General features: G+C 41.1%; 1 protein-coding gene across 3 annotated transcripts in view; it reads left to right on the top strand.

Annotated features, from left to right (window-relative positions):
• Window positions 1–20,860, top strand: part of LOC108753567 (zinc finger homeobox protein 3) — a 172,176-nt gene extending 151,316 nt beyond the window's left edge. The window contains exon 6 of one of the 3 annotated variants that reach the window (XM_018495250.1): window positions 19,163–20,860. In XM_018495250.1, the coding sequence (XP_018350752.1) occupies window positions 19,163–19,899 (737 nt within the window). In that variant the 3' untranslated portion in view covers window positions 19,900–20,860. Of the gene's footprint in view, window positions 1–19,159 lie in introns of all 3 variants that reach the window. The other 2 variants (XM_018495249.1, XM_018495251.1) reach the window with 2 other exon arrangements.
• The last annotated feature ends 1,618 nt before the right edge of the window (window positions 20,861–22,478 follow it).

Here is a 22,478-nt window from a genome sequence, read left to right as displayed (position 1 = left end):
GGGGGGGGGGGGGTAACGTTATGTGCGATGAATACTGTTGAGAATGAGTATCCCGAAATGTGGTTAAATGCTTATTAGCTTTCTACGATCGTAGCCGCGATTAATTATCACGAGATTGAAAGATATTAAAAGATTCTTCTTCCTCGAGGCATTTGAAAAAATTTTACAAATTTTAATAATGTGCTCGTATGACGTGTATGATTTCTTTAGCGTTCCGGAGAAGATGTTTTATGTAAGAAGGTACAACAAAATTTTACTTAAATGTATGCTGCAGAATTAATTACTATATCATTAGATTAATCAGATTTGATAATAATGACTGCTTTCAATATTTTATCGCTATATAAAAGTCTTTTACATGCTTAATATGTAAGCTTTTATATAAAAGTCGCGTAATTATGATTGGAGATGAGTCTGTATGTCGCTTCCGAGAAACTTAATACTTATAAATCCGCAAACACAAACTTTGGAGTTGCGAATGGGAAGAATCACGCGGCACGGCGTGCAAATTGAAACTCGTAGCAAGTCCTTTAAAAGTTATCGCGGAGGGGACCGCGGGATCTTTCGGTCGAAGGAATAGAAAAGATCGCGTTAACGACGTGCTCGACAATTAACCCCAGCCGGAAGGGCGGAGGACTTTCCGGCTCGGTATGGCAAGCAAGCTGGGACAATTAATTAATGCCAGCTCGCTCGCTTAATTCGGGGTGCAAACGAGTTGGATCCTCGGCTTACCAGAGCATACCGGTAGGTTCTCTGGCTCCTGGTGCAACCTGTTGCTGTGGCACAAGAGAGGAGAGAAGAGAAGCGCAAGAAAAGAGAGAGACAGAGAGAGAGAGAGAGAGAGAGAGAGAGAAAGGGTGGGTGGAAAGGTTCGGATATAGGATGCCTCGGTGGTGGTCGACTTGGGGGCGGCTGTGATGCTGCGAGCTGGCAATTAAGCCATCAACCCTTAATGAATGAACTCGCTCGAGTCGAGCCACCGACCCTGCCAACCCCATTAGCTAACTAACCCCGAGTTATTTGCATGTCTGACGGCGAGGGTGAGCGCCGAGATTCGCCGGGACAATTACAAGTGACTTTATGGTCAGGTGCTTAAAGGCTTAAAGCTGACGAACTCTTAAATGATGCTTGCCACCTGGATACGAATTAGTCATTATGCCGCGATAGAAACTTATGAAACTTTTTCCTCGGGTAATCTAACAAATTTAGATGAATGCGGATGTGAAAATAATTTTGTTCGGACTAATAAAAAAAAAAATTAAAGCGTTTAAACCGGTTGCTAAAACTTTTTTTAGTATTGTCAGAAACACTCAGGCACATTCTACATAATTATTTTGATCATCCAACAAAATTATTTTCAGATCTGTATCTAAAGTAACTGTGCATCTAATTGTAAATAGTTCAGAGATAAGTCAAAGCTTTATTACATCAAAATATTAAGTATTAAAAATGTCTCATATTTTCAATTAATATTCAGAAATGTTTCCTAAATCTGACTATCAGTTTTCAATGTTGAACTGAACAAAATCTTAACGCCTAGATAAGGCCTTTTTTAAGTAGAGTTACGTTAGCTAAATTTTTAAATAGCTTAGAAAAATCGTATTTTTTTAATATATGTATCATGTAAATTATACAAAATGGAGGATTTTCTTCTGGTGTCGCAATTAAATACCGAATTTGGTATCGACATATATTTCGTTCTCTAATAGAAATATGTTTAGAAGAGAGATAAATTATGACTCTCATTTTATGAATTTAATTTTTTAATAAAAATATGCCGCCACACGACGGAGTCAATTTAACACAAAAGATTGCACACGTACGTGCATGCATGCATGCATGCGTGCCGGTTATGCACGACGGTGGACTCTTCCGACCGGAGTTAAGGAGCGTTTAATTAGAGCAAGTTGAAGCACCCGTCGCTTGTTCAGCCTAATTTCACACACGAACGCATCCCACGAGGAGAGCACGCTCGGTCCCAAGGTGTGAAAAGCGATGAGATAGTCAAGCTCCTTGACCACGTAGGTTGTTTTATCTGCGAAATGGATCTCCGGACACACGCCGAACAAATTCCACCTTCGGTGGTTGCACGATGCCGGGGACGATGCGTGCGCACACCTGCGAACAATCGGGAATGCACATCGCGAAATTTATGCCCCGGGGGAGAACCGAAATAAACGTAAGCAACGCTGCCATTTTATGTTAACATTCGAACGTCCGAGCACTGCTGTAAACAAGCTTTAAAGGCGTCGAATATGCAACGGCGATTTCGACGAGTTTTACGATCAGCAATCGTACTGTTTTTACAACGCACGCAGTTTGCGAAAATTAACTAAAAACTGGCATCTCATTCCGCATTCGATTTCCGAATTATAGTTTTTTTTTTTTACGTACTATTTATACGACAGGGTTAAATTTATTTAATCCTTTAGCTTTCCGGAGTGGACTATTGGATCCATTTCAATTATAAATTTCTTTGTCAAACATGTCAAATAATACAGGCCTGCGAGGTTTGGTCCACTGAGATGTAGGAGTGGTTTCCGAGATATTTCTCTTCTTTTAACACGATTTATGTTATACTTGAAATTAATTAGTGTGCTTTTTAATTAATCCCCCGTCTGCAATCTAAGTCTTCTAACTTAAGTGTTCAAATCTTTATTTAATGAAAATTGAATTTGAGAACAAAGTGAAAATTTGTTTAAAAATGTAAAACTTAATTAATTAATGAGAAAACCGGAGTCCGCTCTCCTTTATTCCGTTTGTACTTGCTAAAAAAGACTTAGATTTACAGACGGAGGAGTAACATAAATTAAGTGAGTCTTACAGACAACGCAGATCTAACATCAATAGATAACTGTGTTACAAATTTTCAGCCCCCCAGAGGATAAACATATTTTATAACAAAATATCTTAAGACGTTCAATATTTATAGTCAAGTTTTATGTTACAGTCGCGTATTATTATATTTATAGTCGCGTTTTATGTTGTAGCTAAATCAGTCTCACTTGCTTTTCCTTATAACGCGAGAGAGAGAGAGAAAGTAATCGCAAGTAATAAAACTAAAATAAAAACCGACGATGAAGCAAGCTCGAGCCCGCAAATTCCGGGTGGATTTGATCGAAAGGTGTATCTCCATCCGGCGAGCGAATGTATTTTGTACCTGCACGGTACGATGGGGATCGCGTGTCGAGACGCACTTTGTCCACCTAACTCCTTATGCCTTATCCAGTCCTTAGCGCGGAAACGCTAATTCGTTGATTATCCTAATGACTGTCAGGGAGTCAGCGGGAAGGAAGCAAAACCACGAGCGCGCCATGAACCCCGTCTTGATTTATTCCGAGCAGAGTCTTTGAACGTGCCGCGAGCTCCTCGTTACGCGTTACGTTTACTCGATCATCATTGTTCCATCGATAAGCCGTTCTTACGCTCGGCGCGGCCTTCTGTTAATTCACGTGTAACTACTATGCGAACAAGTCGAGAAAATGCGCGATTTGTAAAATTAATTGCCGACGAGCTATATTTTCATTCCGGCGTGCAGTGTCTAATTAATTTCAAGGCCTCGTTCCCCGAGCTCGTTGTGTTGGCTATATCAATTTGGATCCGTTAGGAAACGAATGAAGCAACTGCACAATCCTTGTACGATATTAGCGTGTGTCATTAAATGTTAGAAATTTTTACTTGAGAATATTTTCGGTCGCGCCATATGTTCTCGTTTATTTCTTCAATTAGCTCTGATAACATTGCTAATTATTCAAGTTGCACAACTGTAATGTTTTATGTAACTATATATTGTGTGATAATAAATTTGTCGCGCTGTGAATTTTTACTTTTAAACATATTCCTTGAAAAGTATGTCTCTTATCATCAAGATATAATATAATTGAAATCTATTGTGTGACGTATCTTTTTGCCAATAATATCCAAAATTGAATCACATAATAATAAAATAAATCTTTTCCGGATTAAGTCTAACTTAACTAGAGTTCCGATGACTCTGATAGTACAAACGACACGTAGCATCGTACTAAGGTTTCTTAATTTAATCTGACAAGTAATGCCCCAGTTTTATTCTTGACACCTTTAAGTAACTCATGTAACAAGTTTATAAGATCATTTTATAGTTGTATGACTTGTAACAGACAACAATCTGTATGTTTTTCAACCTTCTACAAATTTTCTATAATAATTGTATTTTAAAAATCGATGAAAAAATTATTAAAACAATTTATATATTAAATTTAATGACACAATAACATCCGGTGTCGTATTAAACATATTAAAAATAAATCGTTATAAATAAACCTGTATATAAATAAATCTAGCTCAACTACTTCTTTAATAAGCAAAAAACGATATTCTCGTCCAAACTTACCCGATCAATGGATAAATGGAATTTAAATTATTCTTATTTCAGTCGTCACCGCGATAAGGTTTCTTAATTGTACGAGAGTATGACATTAATGCCCTACTTTCGCGCCCTCCAGTTGCCCGCAATTACTTTCACCCTGTGCTATTATCGTAGTGCGCGAGTCGATGGTTAATACATCGAATATTGATGCATTACTATAGTACTAGATACGGCCGCGTGTATTACATAGAAAACTTAAATATCCCCGTATATATATATATATATATATATATATATATATATATATATATACACACACACACACACACACATACACACACACACACACATACACGTGTATCGGCGTGTTTAAAGCTATCGAACATTCAAACAACTTTGTTCGTTCTTCAGTTTAGACATGTAGAGGTTCACATATTTCTTCTCTTCCACTAAATGATTTAAACCAATAAGAAACTCTCTTTAACCTGAATGTCACGACAATCTATAAAGAATTAATGTAAAGCTCAATCATTATGATTTTATACGAGATTGCACTTTTATTGCAAAATATCTGATAATATTGTCTACGTCTGTTCCCTAGAAAGCTTTAAATTATCTTTTCCTGATTCTACATTCAGTTATTCTACATTAAATTTTGATACTTTTATTCTTCTTATCATTGTATAATACTAATGAAAATTACAACGAGAGCAAAATGTTTGGTATTTGTGACTATACTTATATGATAAAATAATTATACAGTTAGGACTTTCATTTTTCTAGTTATCATTTTGTTATGAAGTCAATAATAATAATTATATTTATAATTCTGTCGAAAAAATATATTGTTGGCATTGAAAATCACTACAAGTATAATTAAATTATAGTAATTGCAACCATTTTTTTCTCAGCGCAGTAACGAAAATGGTGAATAATTATTTGGCCTTTCTACCGCTTATAAGTAATGCTAAATTGTCCGAGTCTGAGAGGTCCTACACATCTCGTTATCTTCTTTTTTTTTTTGCGACGATAATAAGGGGCGATAATAAACGCCGAGGTCTTGGATATTAAAATCTCTCTCCTCAAAAGTCCTCGAGGATCTCCTCGGGAACGGATGGAAGTGGTACTTCTGGTATTGTTTGCAGGGTCGGCTTGAATCCTCCTAATTAGAAAATTCTCGTCGCGATCCCATTGCCGTGTGCGTCTTCTTTCTCCGGTGAACCTTTTATTATACGAGGGCGTAACAAGGGCCGAGGGTGCCTTAGTAATTATTATTCAAATATTTTCCTTTGCCCGTGCCCGCCGCATTAATATTTACAATGCCGTCCCGTCAGCCAACCCCCTGGCTAGTGCTGATAGAGAAAAGAGTTCGTGGTTCAAGCAAATATTTTCACCTTCCTTTTCTCCCAAAAGCGAGTAAATTTACGAGAAAATATACTGATTTGAAAAATATATCCACGCATATTTCTTTTAACATTACATAGGACGGAGATAAAAATGAAATTAAAGTTTAACGGTTTACTTGATAAAATAATTTCCGAAGGAACTTATAAAGCAAATAACAAAGTTAAACGTAACGTCTGAATAAATCATATTTAACATGTAAACTTATCACATTGGTAATAACTGGAAGATAAGCTAGATAATAGTAAATGTTGATATAAAAAAAAAGAGACGTTTTAATTATATATATTTTGAGATAATCACAAAGGAAATTAATCTAGAAGGGCAGTAACTGTCGAATAATATTAGCTTGACTAAAATTAGAGACAATAAAGAAGTTGAGAGATTTCTTTTATGTTTCTTTAGTTTTCTTATATTTCTTATACCTCTCCCTGAATTATTTCTATGAAACTGACATAAAATCAATTAGAACGTCGTGCCTTGTCACTCGATAGCTACGAAATGCTTCGCACAAGGTCAATCTCCTTCCGCGACAGAAAGAGAATCGCCGAGTGGCGGCTTTTCCATGAGGAGTATATACCCGGAGCGATTGCATTAAAGTTGTATCACGTTGCGACGTCCGCGTATAAGTTAGGTTCGCGAGGTGCGCGCATGCATAAGTGAAACGGCGTGCTCGCCGCCGAAGAGGCAGCCGATTCCCAACCGCGTCTGACGGTCTAACAAGCCGCGCGCCGCTGCACCGTTAGACGAACTTAACCCCGTCGACAATCTCCCGGTGGGGAAACAAACCCTCTCGTGCTACCTAACGATGTATCAACAAAACGCGAATAAAGAGACAAGGAACGTAGGCAGATCGAGAGCAAAACTGACGAGCGTTACGAGGAAGATGGAGTAAAAAGGGCAGGGTGCTCATCCTGGGGTAGTTCCAGGGTCGAGGGGGTCGAGAGGGAAAAACAAATACGCGAGGCTCGACGAAACACGAGGAAGTGAGCTGGGAGTAGCCGGCCACGGCCATCGTCAAGACAGTCTTCCTCCCCGTCTCTCTCTCCGAAGAAGGAGTTTTACCCTCCTTAATTATCCGACTGACAATTATTTTTAACGACTTCGCGATATCTTAACGAGACCTAATCCGCCGACGTGGCGTCCGTTAAAAAAGAAGGAGAGGAGAGAGAGAGAGAGAGAGAAAAGAGTCGAAAGGGAAAACGCGCCATAAGGGGTGTCTCCTTACCGCTCCTTTTTAATCCCTCGCTGAAATCTCTTATTACCGTGCCGTAACATTCTTGTCGGTGGTTTACCCTCCGGAAAGATTTCGAAGGACCTGCTCTTCTTACGGTCGACTTTGTAACGGCGACACGGATCCGCGCCGTGCAATTAAGGGGCGAATAATAATCCTCGGGCGAACTGAGATTCACTCTGTCGTCATTCTCTCTTATTTGAACGTCGAGGCGAATCTCGAGTTTTTTTTTTTTTCATTTCTCGTAACCTTTATCAATCAGAAATTAAAAAATGTTCTCGCGTTTAAAAATAAAATCGGTGGTACTTAATTTTAGTACAAAGATATAAATAAATCGCTTCAAATATAATAGTCTGATTACTGAACGATAAATTTTCATTAACATTCCGTTTTTTAACAGGTAGTCTAAATTTCTTACGTATTATAACGTAATACATAACGCGATAGTATGAAGGCCCTTTATTGCATACGTACAATTTTATAAAATAATATTAAAATAATAAAATTTATTGACAATATTCAATGTCGGATTCATAAGATTCCTATTTCTCAACCTGAATATTGATTCTTACGCATTCTACTTCATAACGTAAAAGGAGAGACATTGTAAATTGTTTAATTTTCGAGAAATTTATTAAGAACAGCTTTAGCAGCGAGCTTTTTTTTCAACTTTATGTTTCTTTCAGCAGTTAAAAGTACATAAGAATCATCATTTCATTCAGATATTAAGAGACAGAAATTGTCAATCAACGTTATCATTATCATCCATTTTTTTGTAATTCAATTCTAGCGCCAACTTAGCACCAACGAGAAAGAACACTACGTGTTTTCCCATCATCATAGATTCAGAATCTGTTTCCCATAAAAAGGGATACAATTATTCGAAATCCTTGGAAAGACGTATTACTCTGAACGCCTCCTAACGCAAACAGCAGGAGAAGTCTATTAGCTGATCGCGGCCACGATCACGTGAGAGCGTCCACTCCCATTTTCGATCCCCATTACCGTACGGTAATCGTCTAATAATTGAAGTGAGGTAATTACTGCACGATAGGCTACTTCCCACGTCCGGCGCGCCTGGCTCATTAAGTCGTCGCTTAATGATAGTCGCGATCGGTCAGTCTCTGCCCGGTACGGGCTACGGCAAAATGCGTAGTCATAACACTCGGCGCCCCATTAGTTGATCCCGTTTTCGTTATTTATCTCCAAAGGACGCCGGATTTACTCTTCCGCGTTAAATGGAACCCGATTGCGCGCCATTAGTCATCTTGCGCGTATCCTCGCGTGTATTCACAACACTGCGGTTTGCGCAGTATGAAGATGTTCGGCGCGCGATAACGCAAACTAGTAATTTCTTCGTTAAACACCGGATAACGAAATTCTAACGAGATCGGCTCGAGCCTGCGGAATGGATCCTACCCGCGCGTACCATTATCGCCGCGCCAGGGTCAACGATGATGCTCAACGCCGATGCGTATTTATAGAGCTAAATACCAAAGTGCTACCGGATATACACCGCTGCCTCGAGCCCACTTGTCACTAAGGATTACTCGTGTGTTCCCACTGAGCCTAGCCTGCGACGCTTTGGGCAGGGGCGGATTAGAGGGAATAAAAATAAACTCTGATGGCAAGCAGATTCTCTCACGGTGCTCCTGATCGCCGAGCGTCAAAGACGCTCAAGTTCGAATACAACGAATAAACTAATGGAAAATAGATAAGAATTCTTTTTTAATTATGATACAGATTAACGGAAGTGGTGGCTCGTGTTAGTACTTCTGCTCTAATAGCAAGCACAGAGATAATATAAAAGAAACATTAAGAAAACTGAACGAAATACATAAGGAACATCTTAACTTCATTATTGCCTCTAATTTTAAAGAGATAACAATTTATCAATCAATATCATATACATTAACGATAGAATTATTTTCAAAGTAAAGCAAGAGAGCTACCTTCTTTGATAACGGAATGATGGGACGAGCGACGGGAGATCGAAAGATCCGCGCAAGTACACATTCAAGTGTTGACAAAGTTTCGCATCTCCACAAATCCGCCCCTGTCTCTCTTTAGAGGGCTCCGGTGCCCTCCGTGCCGGGACCGCCGCGCGGCTCTGCATTTAAATAATTAAAGATCCGCCGGGACGGATGGACGCACGGACTCGTCGTATTAATGGGATAATCGAGCGTTCAACGTCGACCGAGAAGTAACGGCTTGCGCGGGAGAGGAAAGAGGGAAAGAGAGATCGGTGGTAGTGGTGGCGATGGTGGTGGACGGGTGATAATGATTTTATAGTCAGCTGAACTGTCTCGGGGAGGGGGATGTGAGACAATTGACTCGATAATACGGGTCTTCCTGCCTGGCACCCGTTGATACCGACGGCGAATCAAGTGCGAACACCCGACCAAGAGAAAAAGAGCGAAAATCAGCGAGAAAGAGAGGGGGAGAGAGAGAGAGAGAGAGAGAGAGGGGAGAGAGGGAGAGAGAAAGAACGAAGGACAAGGATAAATGTTCTGCTCGCTAATGACCCCGGTGCCTCTTTAGGAACGGCTCCTCGACTTAGGCTACCGGTCGAAGACCTCTCCACCTCTTCGTCAGATGCCGAGAAATCAAGTACCTGACAGCGAACTCCACCTTCTGGTGCTCCCGGTGCATCCTCGTAGCATCCGGAGGCGCGATGCTGCGAATGATTCGTCACCCGTGCCGGGAGTTTGAAGTCTGAAAGGCTCGCTATTAAAGCTCTTGATCCAGATATCCGTTAGAGTCATAATGCGCACTTAGACAAAACACGATGGCCACGACAATAAAAATAATGAGATAAATTGGAACGGATAAGCGGAACCCGCGCGAATGAAATAGTGCATGGTTTGATACGTAATAGAGTTGTTATACTTGAAGAGTTCGAGAGTCGTTTTGACGTGAGATGCTTATGTGAAAACAATTATGCAAAACGCGATATAAATCAAATGAAACATTACACGGTACAATCATGGTAAGCTTGATTTGCACATTGCCTTCTTATTATAAACAACTAAGGTGCTAATCTATTGGCGAATTAAAAACTAATTAAAAATTAGCAACTAAGAAAAAATGTTATTCTATAAATTATATATATTTGATTGCCAGTTTACAAAAAAAATATAATTCACGGAAGTTTTGTTATCTCTAATTTAGTTTTCTAATTCGCCAGAAGATTAGCTAGTAAAAAAAGCGTATTCGGAAAATTCTGCATATATACTGAAATCAGTAAATAGTTTGGCAATCGAGCGAACATTTTTATTTTCCATTTTTATTATAGCCAATTTACTAAAGTGCACTGTCATAACAAAATTTTTTAACCGACCGTAAGAATTAAGTATTGTCACATACAACGACGTACGGACGTACATTTGTAGCGTCGTTCGTCAAATGTATTTGCTTCACGCTACTATATTAAATGACAGACACAAATGTCGAAGGAAACACCTGCCTCTGGCCACACACAGATCTTATATCTTACGCATGCTTCTCTAAGATTAAGCGTTACCCAGCAACATGGACGTCATCATAATCATTTAATGTGTCTGATTTGACAGCGATACGCTGCGAACCATTGCAATTTTATACAAGTCGTCGGATGTAAAAGTTATTTTTATCAATGAATATACACATAATATATTCAATGAATTTACATTTATTATAAATAATAGATACTTACATAAGGAAAATTGATCGATATATATTTCTATCATTGTAGATTAATTTTAATTTTTGTTTAACTTACTTTTAGCATTTCTTAAAAATAATGAGGAGAGTAAATAAAATCAAGAGTAAATAGAAGTACATGAATATAAGTCTGGCGCGTTTAATATAAAACTTGCTAGTGATCGACGACACGATTCAACATTAATCGTTAATGTAGATAATCTTATCTATTTATACACAAATTAATTTGCATACAAATTTCCAAGCCAGATTCCGTTTGTTAAAAAAAGACAAAATATCGAACTCTGTAATCCGACAAGAGGAAGAATCGGAATAAAAGAGAAAGAATAGACGGAGGAGGAAAAGACATCTGCTTTAGCGTGCGGAGGGTGCCCGAGCAAGTGCAAAAATAGCTCCGAGACACGTCAATAATTAATTAACGAAATTTATCGATACGCCAACGCCGTTATCTTGTCCGATACGCGTACGAAGCGATTTCGTGGTCGAGCCGCGAGATAAGCCGTCGTCGATTCACTCGGGCCTGCCTCGTTCGCGTGGAAATTACGACTTCCTCATGATTCCCGGCGACATCTAACATTTTCTGAGCCCTCTTACATCGGACATCGTCCAGGGTATTAAAGTCGGTTGAATGGACAGGTGATTTGGGATGGCTGTTCGATCTTTGGGTACATATCACTTTGTTTACGTCCTTAGCAAATTTATTTCGCTTAATCAAAGTAATAATATACACAAAATTCAAGTGTTCAGAATGAATTTCTTTAAATATACTATATGCTGCAATTGCATCCTTTCGCGTCGGATGATACATACACTTCTTTTAATTACTCATTTTAATTTAATTATTAATTTTATCTTGATTAATTATTCATTCCTATCTACTTTAATCTGTAAATTAAATAGACTTAAATTTCAAAATAGACGTTCTTTCTTCCTTTTCCAGTTAAGTTCGGATTTGCGAACGTCGAGTTTTAGATTTTCGTGACTTCTCATAAATAATGATAATTAATTACATAATTTAATTAATTATTAAAATAATTTTATGGTGACAACCCTCCCTTGTAAAAGCCAGATTCACATTGAATCACGATTAGCTAATTTAGACCGCGGTTTTAGCGTTAATATATATCATCAATATATTTTCCTCCTTTCTGTAACACATATTTTCTAATCAGGTAACTGTAAGATATATTACAGGACTGTACTGCGGTGGAGTGAACAGATATCCGAGTTATGACATCGCCCGTGTCAATTTCCAGAAATATCTCCTCGTCGTGAGTTAATTACAAGAGTGGCTATCGCGATTCTCCGAAAATGGTGGTCGAGGTGAGGTATCAGCGCCGTAGCTTACCTCTTCTCGCCGTCGTTTCAATCCCGGGATTGACCCGTTTTTAACGAAGACCCACACTCGCCGCGCACTCCGCGCGCGCAGAGCCATTGATCCTGCGGTGTGTCGGGACACGATTTCGAAACCCGTGTCCTCGGGTCCCACATTGGGGCCCCGGGGCCCCTCCGGCATCGGGCCTTGACGTCTTAAGCGTGGGGTGAGGTGGCCATCGGGCGAGATAACGAAATTAGCCCGACCGCTAATTTATTTCCTAATTCCCGCGCGAGCGGAGGTGTGAAACAGTCGTTCCGGGCCATGGTATCCACGATAACGGGTCTGGATGAGGAATAAAAAGAGAAAAGAAGAAAAGAAAAAGATGAAGAAGAAGAAGAAGAAGAGGAGGATTCCTTTTCGTACGTGGTCGGTCGACGGCGCGGGCTCCGTAAGAAGGAGAGAAGCCGAGAGTTGTGAATGCGAGAGAAAGAGAGAGAGAGGCGCGTGGAGAGAAAGCACGAGAGGTGAGACGGGGGGGAGGGGGGAGGATGAAGGTAAGGGGGGGAAAAAGGAGGAAGAGAGAAGGAGCGAGGAGGAGATAATGCGAAGGCAGGAATGCACGCCCACGTTCACGACGTGTTTTCCTATGTATACGTGCGCGGTGGTCACCATGTGAGAACTCGCTAGCGTGCACACGTGGAATGCACCGTTGTTGCATACTTCGCGTAACGGGCAGTTATGGACTCCGAGCTGATCCTCCCCGCGGCACCGGCACCTTCTCCCTCCGGCGAGATATTCGTTCTGTCCGGCCGAGCCGTGATTTCGCCGGCATTGCACTCTCTCGAACGTGAGGTGAGCGCGAGCGCGCGCGTCGCGGACCGTTTAAGATTCCACGTTAATCTGGATCGCCGTTTAATCGCCGATTAAACGTGCCGAGAACGGATTCTGAGTCGCGGAGTGGCGAATATGTCGCGTCCCACGTGAAAAGCAATCGCGCACGTTACCTTAAGTAACGTGAAATATCGCGCGTTTCGTCGCCGCGATATCATATCAGGCTCGAGACGCATTCCGAAACTCGATCAAGGTCTTCCCTTTTTCTCCCCTTTTCTATTGCGCCACCTTGTCTCAATGCGAATAAGATAATGATAAAAGGATGCATTCCTGATGATATCAATGTATTTACTGCTCATTATTCACCGGAGGAGGAAATACATTCAGAGAAAAGCATAGTGATAGCAACTACACAACAGTGACGACTGTACAAATTTATATTATACAGAATTAATGTATATAGTTGAGCAAGCTATAACTATAAAATAATTTCAACTGTTGTGCTGTACATTAATTCTACATTATAAAACTCGTATTGTTGTCACCTGTGTATTTATACAGAAATTATTATTACGGAATATTGAAAGAATATATTACTGAGACCTTGTTGAAGTGTGAATGGCTTTTTCAACGGTGAATCTTCATTTCGCGATGTTGATGCAACATTCACAATATTGCAATTCAACGTTTCTGAGATGTTGATTCAACATTAGTGTGCTGCAATGTATGAGATAACCTGGTACCATATTTTTTTCTCCGAATGTAGATAGATTTGTGATATTATAAATCATTTCAACTTTCCTCCTCCTCGGAAATATAGCAACTTGTCACAAGTTCGCGTGTAATTCGGAGAAGTATTTGTGGAGAATTAATTGAGACTATTGTAAAATAATCGTATTACTCCAAAAGACAGTACAGAATAGCGATAAATCTGTGGAGTAGTTTAATAACGTGTCTATTGCTGAAAAACGAGACAACCGGTACAAGTTTTATTTTCGAAGTAACGTTCTAAAAAGCTCGTTGGACATTCCAGAAGACAAAGTCTTTAAACTGTTACAATGCTAGTGTAATATTCAAGGCGTTAAATAAACTATTTGTCAACTCGAAACTCTAACTACCGTTAGCTACCGAAATCATTATTTTGAAGCTCATCTATTCTGCACCAAAAACTCCTATAAATATTTCCTAAATTCGAAAAAATAAGTTACAGCTTAAATTAAAATTACTAATATAATTTTAGTTATATAATATTAGTTGTTCAAAAGATGAAATATAGTTAGATATGTGTCCGATTGTCTAGATAATTAAAAATCGAATATGAAAATATTTCTCATCTCCTGTTCCCATTTGATATATCAGAATTTGGATATAAGAATGATTTTTTCGTAATACCGTAAAAATATCACCTCTCGCGTGATATTAACTTAATATCTTTTTCGAAAATTTTATCGATTTGCCAACAGTTTGCAACTCTCTACGATCACCGATCTGCAAAGTGGCCGTAACTTGACGGTATGCCACTTCGAATGGTGACAGTGACTCGCATGACGGATTGCGTTTTACCGCACGCACCTCCCGAACAGCCGTTAAAATTCCTGAACGCGCTAACTAACGACATTCCTGATTATTCTGTTCGATGGTCCTTGAATGCGAGTTTATGGCTGCCAGGATATATACAGACTTATATCTACTTACTAACAGAGCCCAGGTATTGGTTCTGACACGGAAACTCGCTCGTAAATTCCCGCCGAACAAATTTCCAGCATATGTCGCAGCAATCTTGGCCAGCGGTTCTCAGGCGTGAGAAATCTATTCGGTCGAACCCTTTTCAAGTCTGCAACAATTAGATGAAGTAATCGGGTTAGAAGACCTATAATAGCAATTGTTCTAGAAAACAATTTCGTAATTAATGATCGCAAGTTTAGGAAGTAAAATTTTTATTACTTCATCCAAGGCATATTTTAACATATTTTATTGTATAGGCAACTGATTTGAGTAAATTAAATCTAAATCTGCACAATGCAACGTATTATATTGAAATTATCGCATATATTTTAGCACAGAAAAACTCAATATTTACAAATAAAAGAATTCCTAATTTTATGTTCAATGCCATCTTTTAAATAGAAGTACAAACACACAATGAATATACACGTGGAATTTTGTCATTAATTATTTACAATTAAAAAGATAGCATTTCTAATACATTATAAAGCCCCGAAAGTTCTTCAAGAAGGAGCCGTCTGCGCGTATTGAGCACCGTATAAATGCGTTCTATTAGTATCACGGTCAGAATAATTCTCAGCGCAAAGGATTAAACCATAGTGGCATGCTGAAATTAAATAATGAGAGTCCGTCGCAATGACGACCACTGGGGACTTGGGAGCGGCCGGCAATCAGAATCTCGCGCGAGACGCGCGCGTACACGCCGGTCACACACATTTAAACAAAAACACACATCGCGACCGTACCGAAGGCACTACTATCTCAATCCGTACGCAAATGAGCCCCTCCGAGAGAACGAGATGAAAGTGATGCGCGTGCAGAGACGTGTGTGTGTGTGTGTGTGTTTCTTCTCTTCACGCGTTTGCACGCGTATACGCACACACGCGCGATCGTAGCAAAGACTCCTCTGTTGACCGCCGTGGAGGAGAAGGTGACGGAGGACGGAAAAGGGAGGACGAATCAAAGCCACTCAAAGATATAACCAGTGCTCATTAAGAGTAATAATCCTTCTCCTCGATCGTTTCGATTGTTTCAAGGGTGTCACACGGAGATCGTCCGGCTACGCCGCTGCGCGTTATTATATTTAACAATCTTCCTTATCATATTAAATACCTTCGCTCGGCGGAGGGCCAACGGCGAAGGAGGAAGTCTATCAGCTAAAGAAATCACGTCGTTGAAACAACTCCCGTGCCCTCCGGTTAAGTTATACCGCACGAGGTTCGCGCAGGGATAACAAAAAAAAAACTGCACTGTTCATTGTAGAGAACGCGATCGCGGGATCGAAAGATGATTTATCGAGAAGTTCGAAAGTAGTCTGAAATGTGTATGCCGCGCTATCTTTGCTGGTGATAGTTAAAGATGTTAGTTAGCTGGAACGTTCTTTTCCGTACTACTTCATTTCTTAGTAATTAAAAGTATTTTTATAAATTAATTACGCATTTGTGCTGCTCTAATTACCGTCAGCTCAATTTATTACTACTGTATGTTTTGGTTTATCGAGAATATTTCTCAGTTTGGAATTTATCAGTTTGATAACTTTTAATCGATAGGAAAATCGATGGGAACGTCTTTTTTCTGTATATATAAAAATCCTCGTACTACATATTTGTATCTTTTGGGTACTTGTATCAATAATAAATAGTACAATAAACGGCAGCAAAGTCATTCTATCGTTTATAAAATCATTTCGGATGGAAGGATTTAACATTTTGTAAGGAAGAAGATTTTCGGTGCCAGTGATCCCTGCAAGATAAATAAGATAATAAAGAAATAATTTTATAAACATTCGCGTGGATTAAGTTGAGCGATGCTTCACAATTTTTGCGTTTCGTTCAACGATATACCAATTTCACAATAATCATGCCCATCGTTCGCCACGTTATATTAGCGATGTGTGCGCTCGATGATCATTATTCAGCCGATTATATCAAACAAGAAGAGCGAGCTGCCTCTGGTACCGCGGACAAGCGAGTCCGTGGATCGGCCGGTAATGAATTTGCCACATTCTCGTGAAGGTACGTAAGGGGCTGTAAAGGGAGCAGACGAAGCGACCAGAACTATACACCGTGTCCAATGTTGTTGCGCTAATCCCCTATTTATCCGTAACACTTTTCTCCCTTCTTTACTGCATACGGCCGTGCCTCCTCTTTCCGAGAAGGGCTCTTTCGATGGCGGAACATAAAAACGCGGATTATTTGCTCGCCCGATCGAGGTGAACCATAATCCACGTGAGCGCGCGAGATACGCGAGAGAGCGAAGAAGCGAGGTATCTGACTGAGAGAAGCGGAAAGATAGAAGGAGAAGTGTTAGTCAAACAGTGGATTGCCATGCGTGTGCCAGGGATTCTCATTATAACGACAAGGGAAGAACGGAACCGCGGACGGGGTCTTGATACTTCAGTCCCATCGTTTAATAACGATCAATTCCATACCGACATTGAGAGACAAACTGGAGGAATGGGGAGGGAGAAAGAGAGAGAGAGAGAGAGAGAGAAATAAATCACTATTTATTAAGCTCTCCGAGATAATATCCCCTCAAACGCTAAAATAAGCACTACAATTATAATAAACAAAAGTTAGTGATTGTTAAGGGAACTCGAATGTTGAAATACGCAGAAGATACGGAAAAAGAAAATTAAATAAAGATGACCGAATAAAATATAAAGGTAGCAACAATACAAGAGAAGACATGCCAATTACAATGATTGCAGTAACAACTAAAAATTTAATCCAGTTAACGTCCATTTACTAAATGTAGAGTAACTTTAATCTCATTTCATTCTTTATCCTTTTCTAATTCTTGAAACTTCGGAAAAAGATAGAAAGTGAGTTAAACCAAAAGTGAATCTACATCGGCAGAAATGAGTAGTTAAATAATAAAAGAGAGAGGGAAAGAGAGAGAGCTCTCCCCTGTTGTTTTCCTTGTCATCTCCTCGTCTTCCTCCCACCAGCTCCGATAATTACAACCGGGCGTTCAACGAATGAGCAGGGGTATCATTAACACTTCCTGCCTCGTAACGATCCTCATCTGATACACGATACGCGCGATATTACCGCGCGCGTCACTGCGTAAACCTGTCAACCCGCCTAATCGACGTCGACGTGCCACGTCCTTCTCTCGGTCCTCGCGACGCGCGCGCGTTGCGTCAAGCATCTGATTAAACGTCAGCCGGACTTATAGTTCGGCGACACGCTTTACTATCCGTTTACCTCGACCAATCGATAAAGAAAAATAAAAAAAAAAAAAAAAGGAAAGAAAGAGTAACACATCCTGCGGGGCGTGTGATCCTGAAATTAGAATTAATCATCCTACCAAGGCACGCTCGGGGGGACCCTTTCGATAACGTGGACTATCGGACTATCCTCCGGAGCCCCTCGAGACGCGGCCGCAGGAATTATCCCGTCAATGCGCACCGGCCCGCGGGCCTGCTAATAACTACCAATTTACCTGTCTCGCTCAGGCGAAAACAGGTTCCGCATAAATTCTACCCCGTTTACGGCGGGGATGCTATTATGACAACTAAGTTGGCACAAATCAATTACGCACGAACATGCCGGTGTAACCTCCCGCTATCCTTTCCTCACAGAAGTCCGGTAACTTTGAGAACTTTTACGTTCTCTTTATGCTGACGTCGAACGCGAATCCCGATTTGTAATAATCTCGTAAATAGATTCCGCGGACGGAAACCACCACGTGTAATTACAGATATCTTTTGCAGATATTCATACGCGAATTCAGATGCATCGTTTCAGAATACTGGCGCTCGTTCTTTTTTTTTCTCCGCTAACGCTTTTGCGTTATGAAAGCTGGGGGAAAAAAATGTAATTATTACCACGATACGAAAATTTGTATTGATACCTGTAAAACGAGGCGATTATCTCGAGGGTAGGGTGGATTTAGTTTCAAGATGAAACAGGTGTGAAACAGTAATGATTTTAGCGCGACATGTGTGAAACTGAACTCACGTAGCAATCAAAGGCAAACGGCTGGAATAGATTGGAATCTCTGAAGCAAGACTCTTAAGTCTGGTTAGGTATATTATTATATTTGGTACAGATTAATTAAATCTGTAATCAATATGATGGCGGAAGCAATCGTAACTCCCCATCTAATAGGAAATTGAATAATTTAAACGAAAATTAAAATAATAAAAATTACAAAATTACATAACTTGTAAAATTATAAAATTTACATACTCTTTACTATAAGCACTATAAAGATATAGTGCAGTAACATTTTTTTATTTTGCTTCGCTTTGGTGTTCATTGTCACCATATAGCGTATTATCCGATGATGAAATTGAGGGATTCTAACGCAGATTCGAGATCCTCCAATCAGAGACTGACCAAAGTGCACCAGTTCTTTCGATTGGTTGCCACTTAGGACCTATTCAAAGATATATTTCGAATAACTTTGTATATTTTTGAAAAATGAGAGAAAAAGAAGAAAAGAGACAGATAACTGTGTTAACTGTTTTTATCCGTAATTTTTTTATCTACTTTGGTCAGACTCTGGTTAGAAAATCTGTAGTGTTGACGACGAGTTAGAGCAAGTCTCTCATCTATTCTAACAAGAATCGATCACGCTTTGGTTTCAGTAGCGGCTGCAGGCTTGAGCGGCGGTCTACTCGGAAGTGCTATGATGCCGCTGCACGTGGAAGGTAGCTCGCAAGTGCAGGTACCGCGGGCCCTGATGCAGGCGTTCCTGCAGCAGGATCCGAATCATCCGGGTCTGGAGACGGTCCGCTTGCCGGCTCCGTCGTGTGGCGCCGACGAAGGCGGACCACCCCAACACTGTCGCGAAGTGGAGACTGAGCTGTGCCTCGTCTGTCGCCGTTGCGGCCGCGCGTATCCGCAGGAGTCGTCGCTATTGGCGCACCAGCGGTCCTGCTATCTGGGCAATCAGCAACGTCGCGGCGCCCTGCGTCTCGTGCAAGTGCGTTACTGCTGTTCGTTATGCGAGCCCGGCGTATCAACGCGCACCTACACCACCGTGAGCGAGTGGCGTCGTCACGCCGAGACGCTGCAGCATCGGGTGCGTTTCGAGGCCGCCCAAGAGCGCCAGCAACAGCAGCAGCAGCAACAGCAGCAGCAGCAGCAGCAACAACAATATGACGGCGGCGCGCAATCCGGCGAGGAAACGAACCCGCTCACCGACGAGATGGAGGACGTCGTCAATCAGATCACTCTATTGGCGGCTCGCGCGGCCGCCGAAAGTACGACTGGTCAGCTACAGGCCAGTGACGGCCGGGTCGGCAGTCAGGACAACAACAATGGACCCGATGCCAAGCGGCAGAAGCTGGTGCAAGAAGTCACCGCCCTCGCCGGTGCACGTTAAACGCCATCATATCGAAGCTCGGGGATTGGTCTACCATCTCTCTCAAAAACAGGAAAGTTGCGCGCACAAAATGGCAGCGAATAATAATAAAACTAGGGACTGCATAAGGGAAAAAAAGTGGAAAGATGGGCAAAAGAGGGAGAGACGAGAACCTATAGACGTCACTTGGAGGAGGTCGGACCCCGAGGACGTCGCAGTGAACGAGCCAATGTTCCTAACCGGCGATTAACGGGCAAGCACGGAGTGTCCATCTCGGTGATGCACCCCGTCGGGGGCATTTGCCCCGTGGCGGTAGGAGAGGGGGCAGGAAAGGGAGGCACATTACTCAGGCGCGGATGGCGGACGGTCATTGATGTTCTCTCTCTTAATTTCGTCGTTTATGCACCGCCAGCACATAACCACCCTCCAACCGCTTCCCTGCCCCCTGGCCCCCGCCCCCCGCGGTTCGCCTATTATTTTTGTAATGCGAATCCCGCGCAGCGCGCGCCGTGAAAATGCGCGCTCTCCAAAGTTCCTCTCGTAGCACGAAAGAAAAAGAAAAAAAATTAATAATAAAAAAAAAGGTAGCAAAAAGGACAGAGAGAGAGACTCGACGAAGGACGAGCTAGTCTAGGTGGAATCGACTGCGGAACGATCGAACGAGCGCGATCGAGAAATCCTCCTTGCTGGTCGGCCAACAACCGGTCGATCGGTCGATCGATCGATCGATCGATCAGTCGATGGCTCGATCGGATCGAGCTGATCTTGGGCGCGATTCTTCTCGGAACGATGTGCGCGGTATGTTTCCAGGTGAGGAGAGTACGGGAAGTTTCCGAAGGGAAAGTGCGTCGTGCGATGCGGAACGACGCGCGTCGAGGTGGGCTAACTTAAACGTTCCTATGTAAAGTAATAATAAAGATTTAAAGCAGAGTTACTAAGAAAAGAAAAGGAGAAGCAGGAAGATACAAGCGGACGCTATTAGGCGCGGCGTAGTAGGGTAGATGGTGCGCGGCGCGCGAAACTAAAAACGCCGCCATCGTTACGAATACGTACGTACATATTCATATATATATATATATATATACATACATCTATATATATATACACATATACAATATATATATATATATAGATATCTGACTGTCTCTATCACTCTCTTTCTCGTTTTGACGCGCCGTATGCACGTGGCTTTCCACTGACTTGTGTGAATGTGGATCTGCGTGCGTGCGGATGTATATGCGTGCATGCGTGCGTGCGTGCATGCGTGTGTATGTGTGTGTGTGTCGCGAATCGTTCAGTGACTTCGATGGCGATGAAAAGGTAATAAAAAGAAAAGAAAAAAGCTTTTCGAGAAAGCGACGGAAAAAACGAAGGAAAATTCAAGAAGATACACATACACACGTAGCATACTCTTTCTCAGCCACTTTCTCTACAATAAAACACACACACACACACACATACACAAACACACACACACGACGACAGGCGCGCACTGTACACACGTGTACAAACGGGCTTGGCACGTACGTTTTTTTACGTTCTTTATTTCCTATTTTGATAAAAAAAGAAAAATGTAGTAAGATGGCGGACAAAAAAGGGAAAAACGATGGTATATATGCGGCAGCGTAACAAACTCCCGGTGTGCCCGTCATCGACACGATTCGCATGCGCGAACGAGCAAGCAAGACCCAGAAACATGGTTCCTATATTTAATAAATTATATTTATTAACGCTAAACAAATGATTAGTAACAACGTTAATGATAATAATAAAATTAATAATAATAAGAGTAATAAAGTAATAATAATGAAACTAGTAATAATAATGATAGTAATAACGATAGGTATTTTAGAGAGCTGTCGGTAGCTATAACGATTATCGCTAAGCAACGCTCGATGAATCGAATCGATTGATACACATCGACGCTCGGGGTGGGGAAAGGGTAAATGGGAGGGGCCCAGTACCATTGAGGGGATAGAATTTTACTTCTGTGTCCTCCGTTCCTCTCTCCCTCTTTTCCACAGTCTCGCGCGTATTATAAAACGTCTCTTGGAAATAAACACAAATTGTGTACACGCGTGCAGCGTAACGTAAGTGGAAAATTACGGCTCTTTACAGGCTTTTTTTAATTATAAACACAGATAATGGACTAAATTTTCTACTGAGACAAATCAAGACACTTTAGCGTGTAATCTGAGATTTTTAAGTAGAATAAGACAAATTTTAAATTAGAGGCGGCGGTTGGGGACGGAAATTTCAAAAAGTCATCTTGCGCGAAAATATTTTAGGCATACAGACGTCGTCCCGGATCACAGGTTGGGAAAGAGGGAGGAGGGAGAGAATCGCGCCCTTTCGAATAGCAAGAAAGAGCGGAGAATGATGTAAAAAAAATCGAGAATGACAAAGAATTCACTACTAGCTGTAAGTTACGGATAAATTACAATTAAACTATAGGATGTAAGGGGAAAAGGGAGGGGTGGGGAGAGGGGGAGTACATGCGCGTCGATAGAAACGATACATAGACACACAGACACATACTCTCATGCATATAGGTATATATATACAGAAGAGAAGTATATATATATATATATATATATATA

This window comes from Trachymyrmex septentrionalis, unplaced genomic scaffold (assembly GCF_001594115.1).
Source record: "Trachymyrmex septentrionalis isolate Tsep2-gDNA-1 unplaced genomic scaffold, Tsep1.0 scaffold7, whole genome shotgun sequence".
Classification (NCBI taxonomy): domain Eukaryota; kingdom Metazoa; phylum Arthropoda; class Insecta; order Hymenoptera; family Formicidae; genus Trachymyrmex; species Trachymyrmex septentrionalis.
This window is presented reverse-complemented; position numbering and strand designations above follow the sequence as displayed.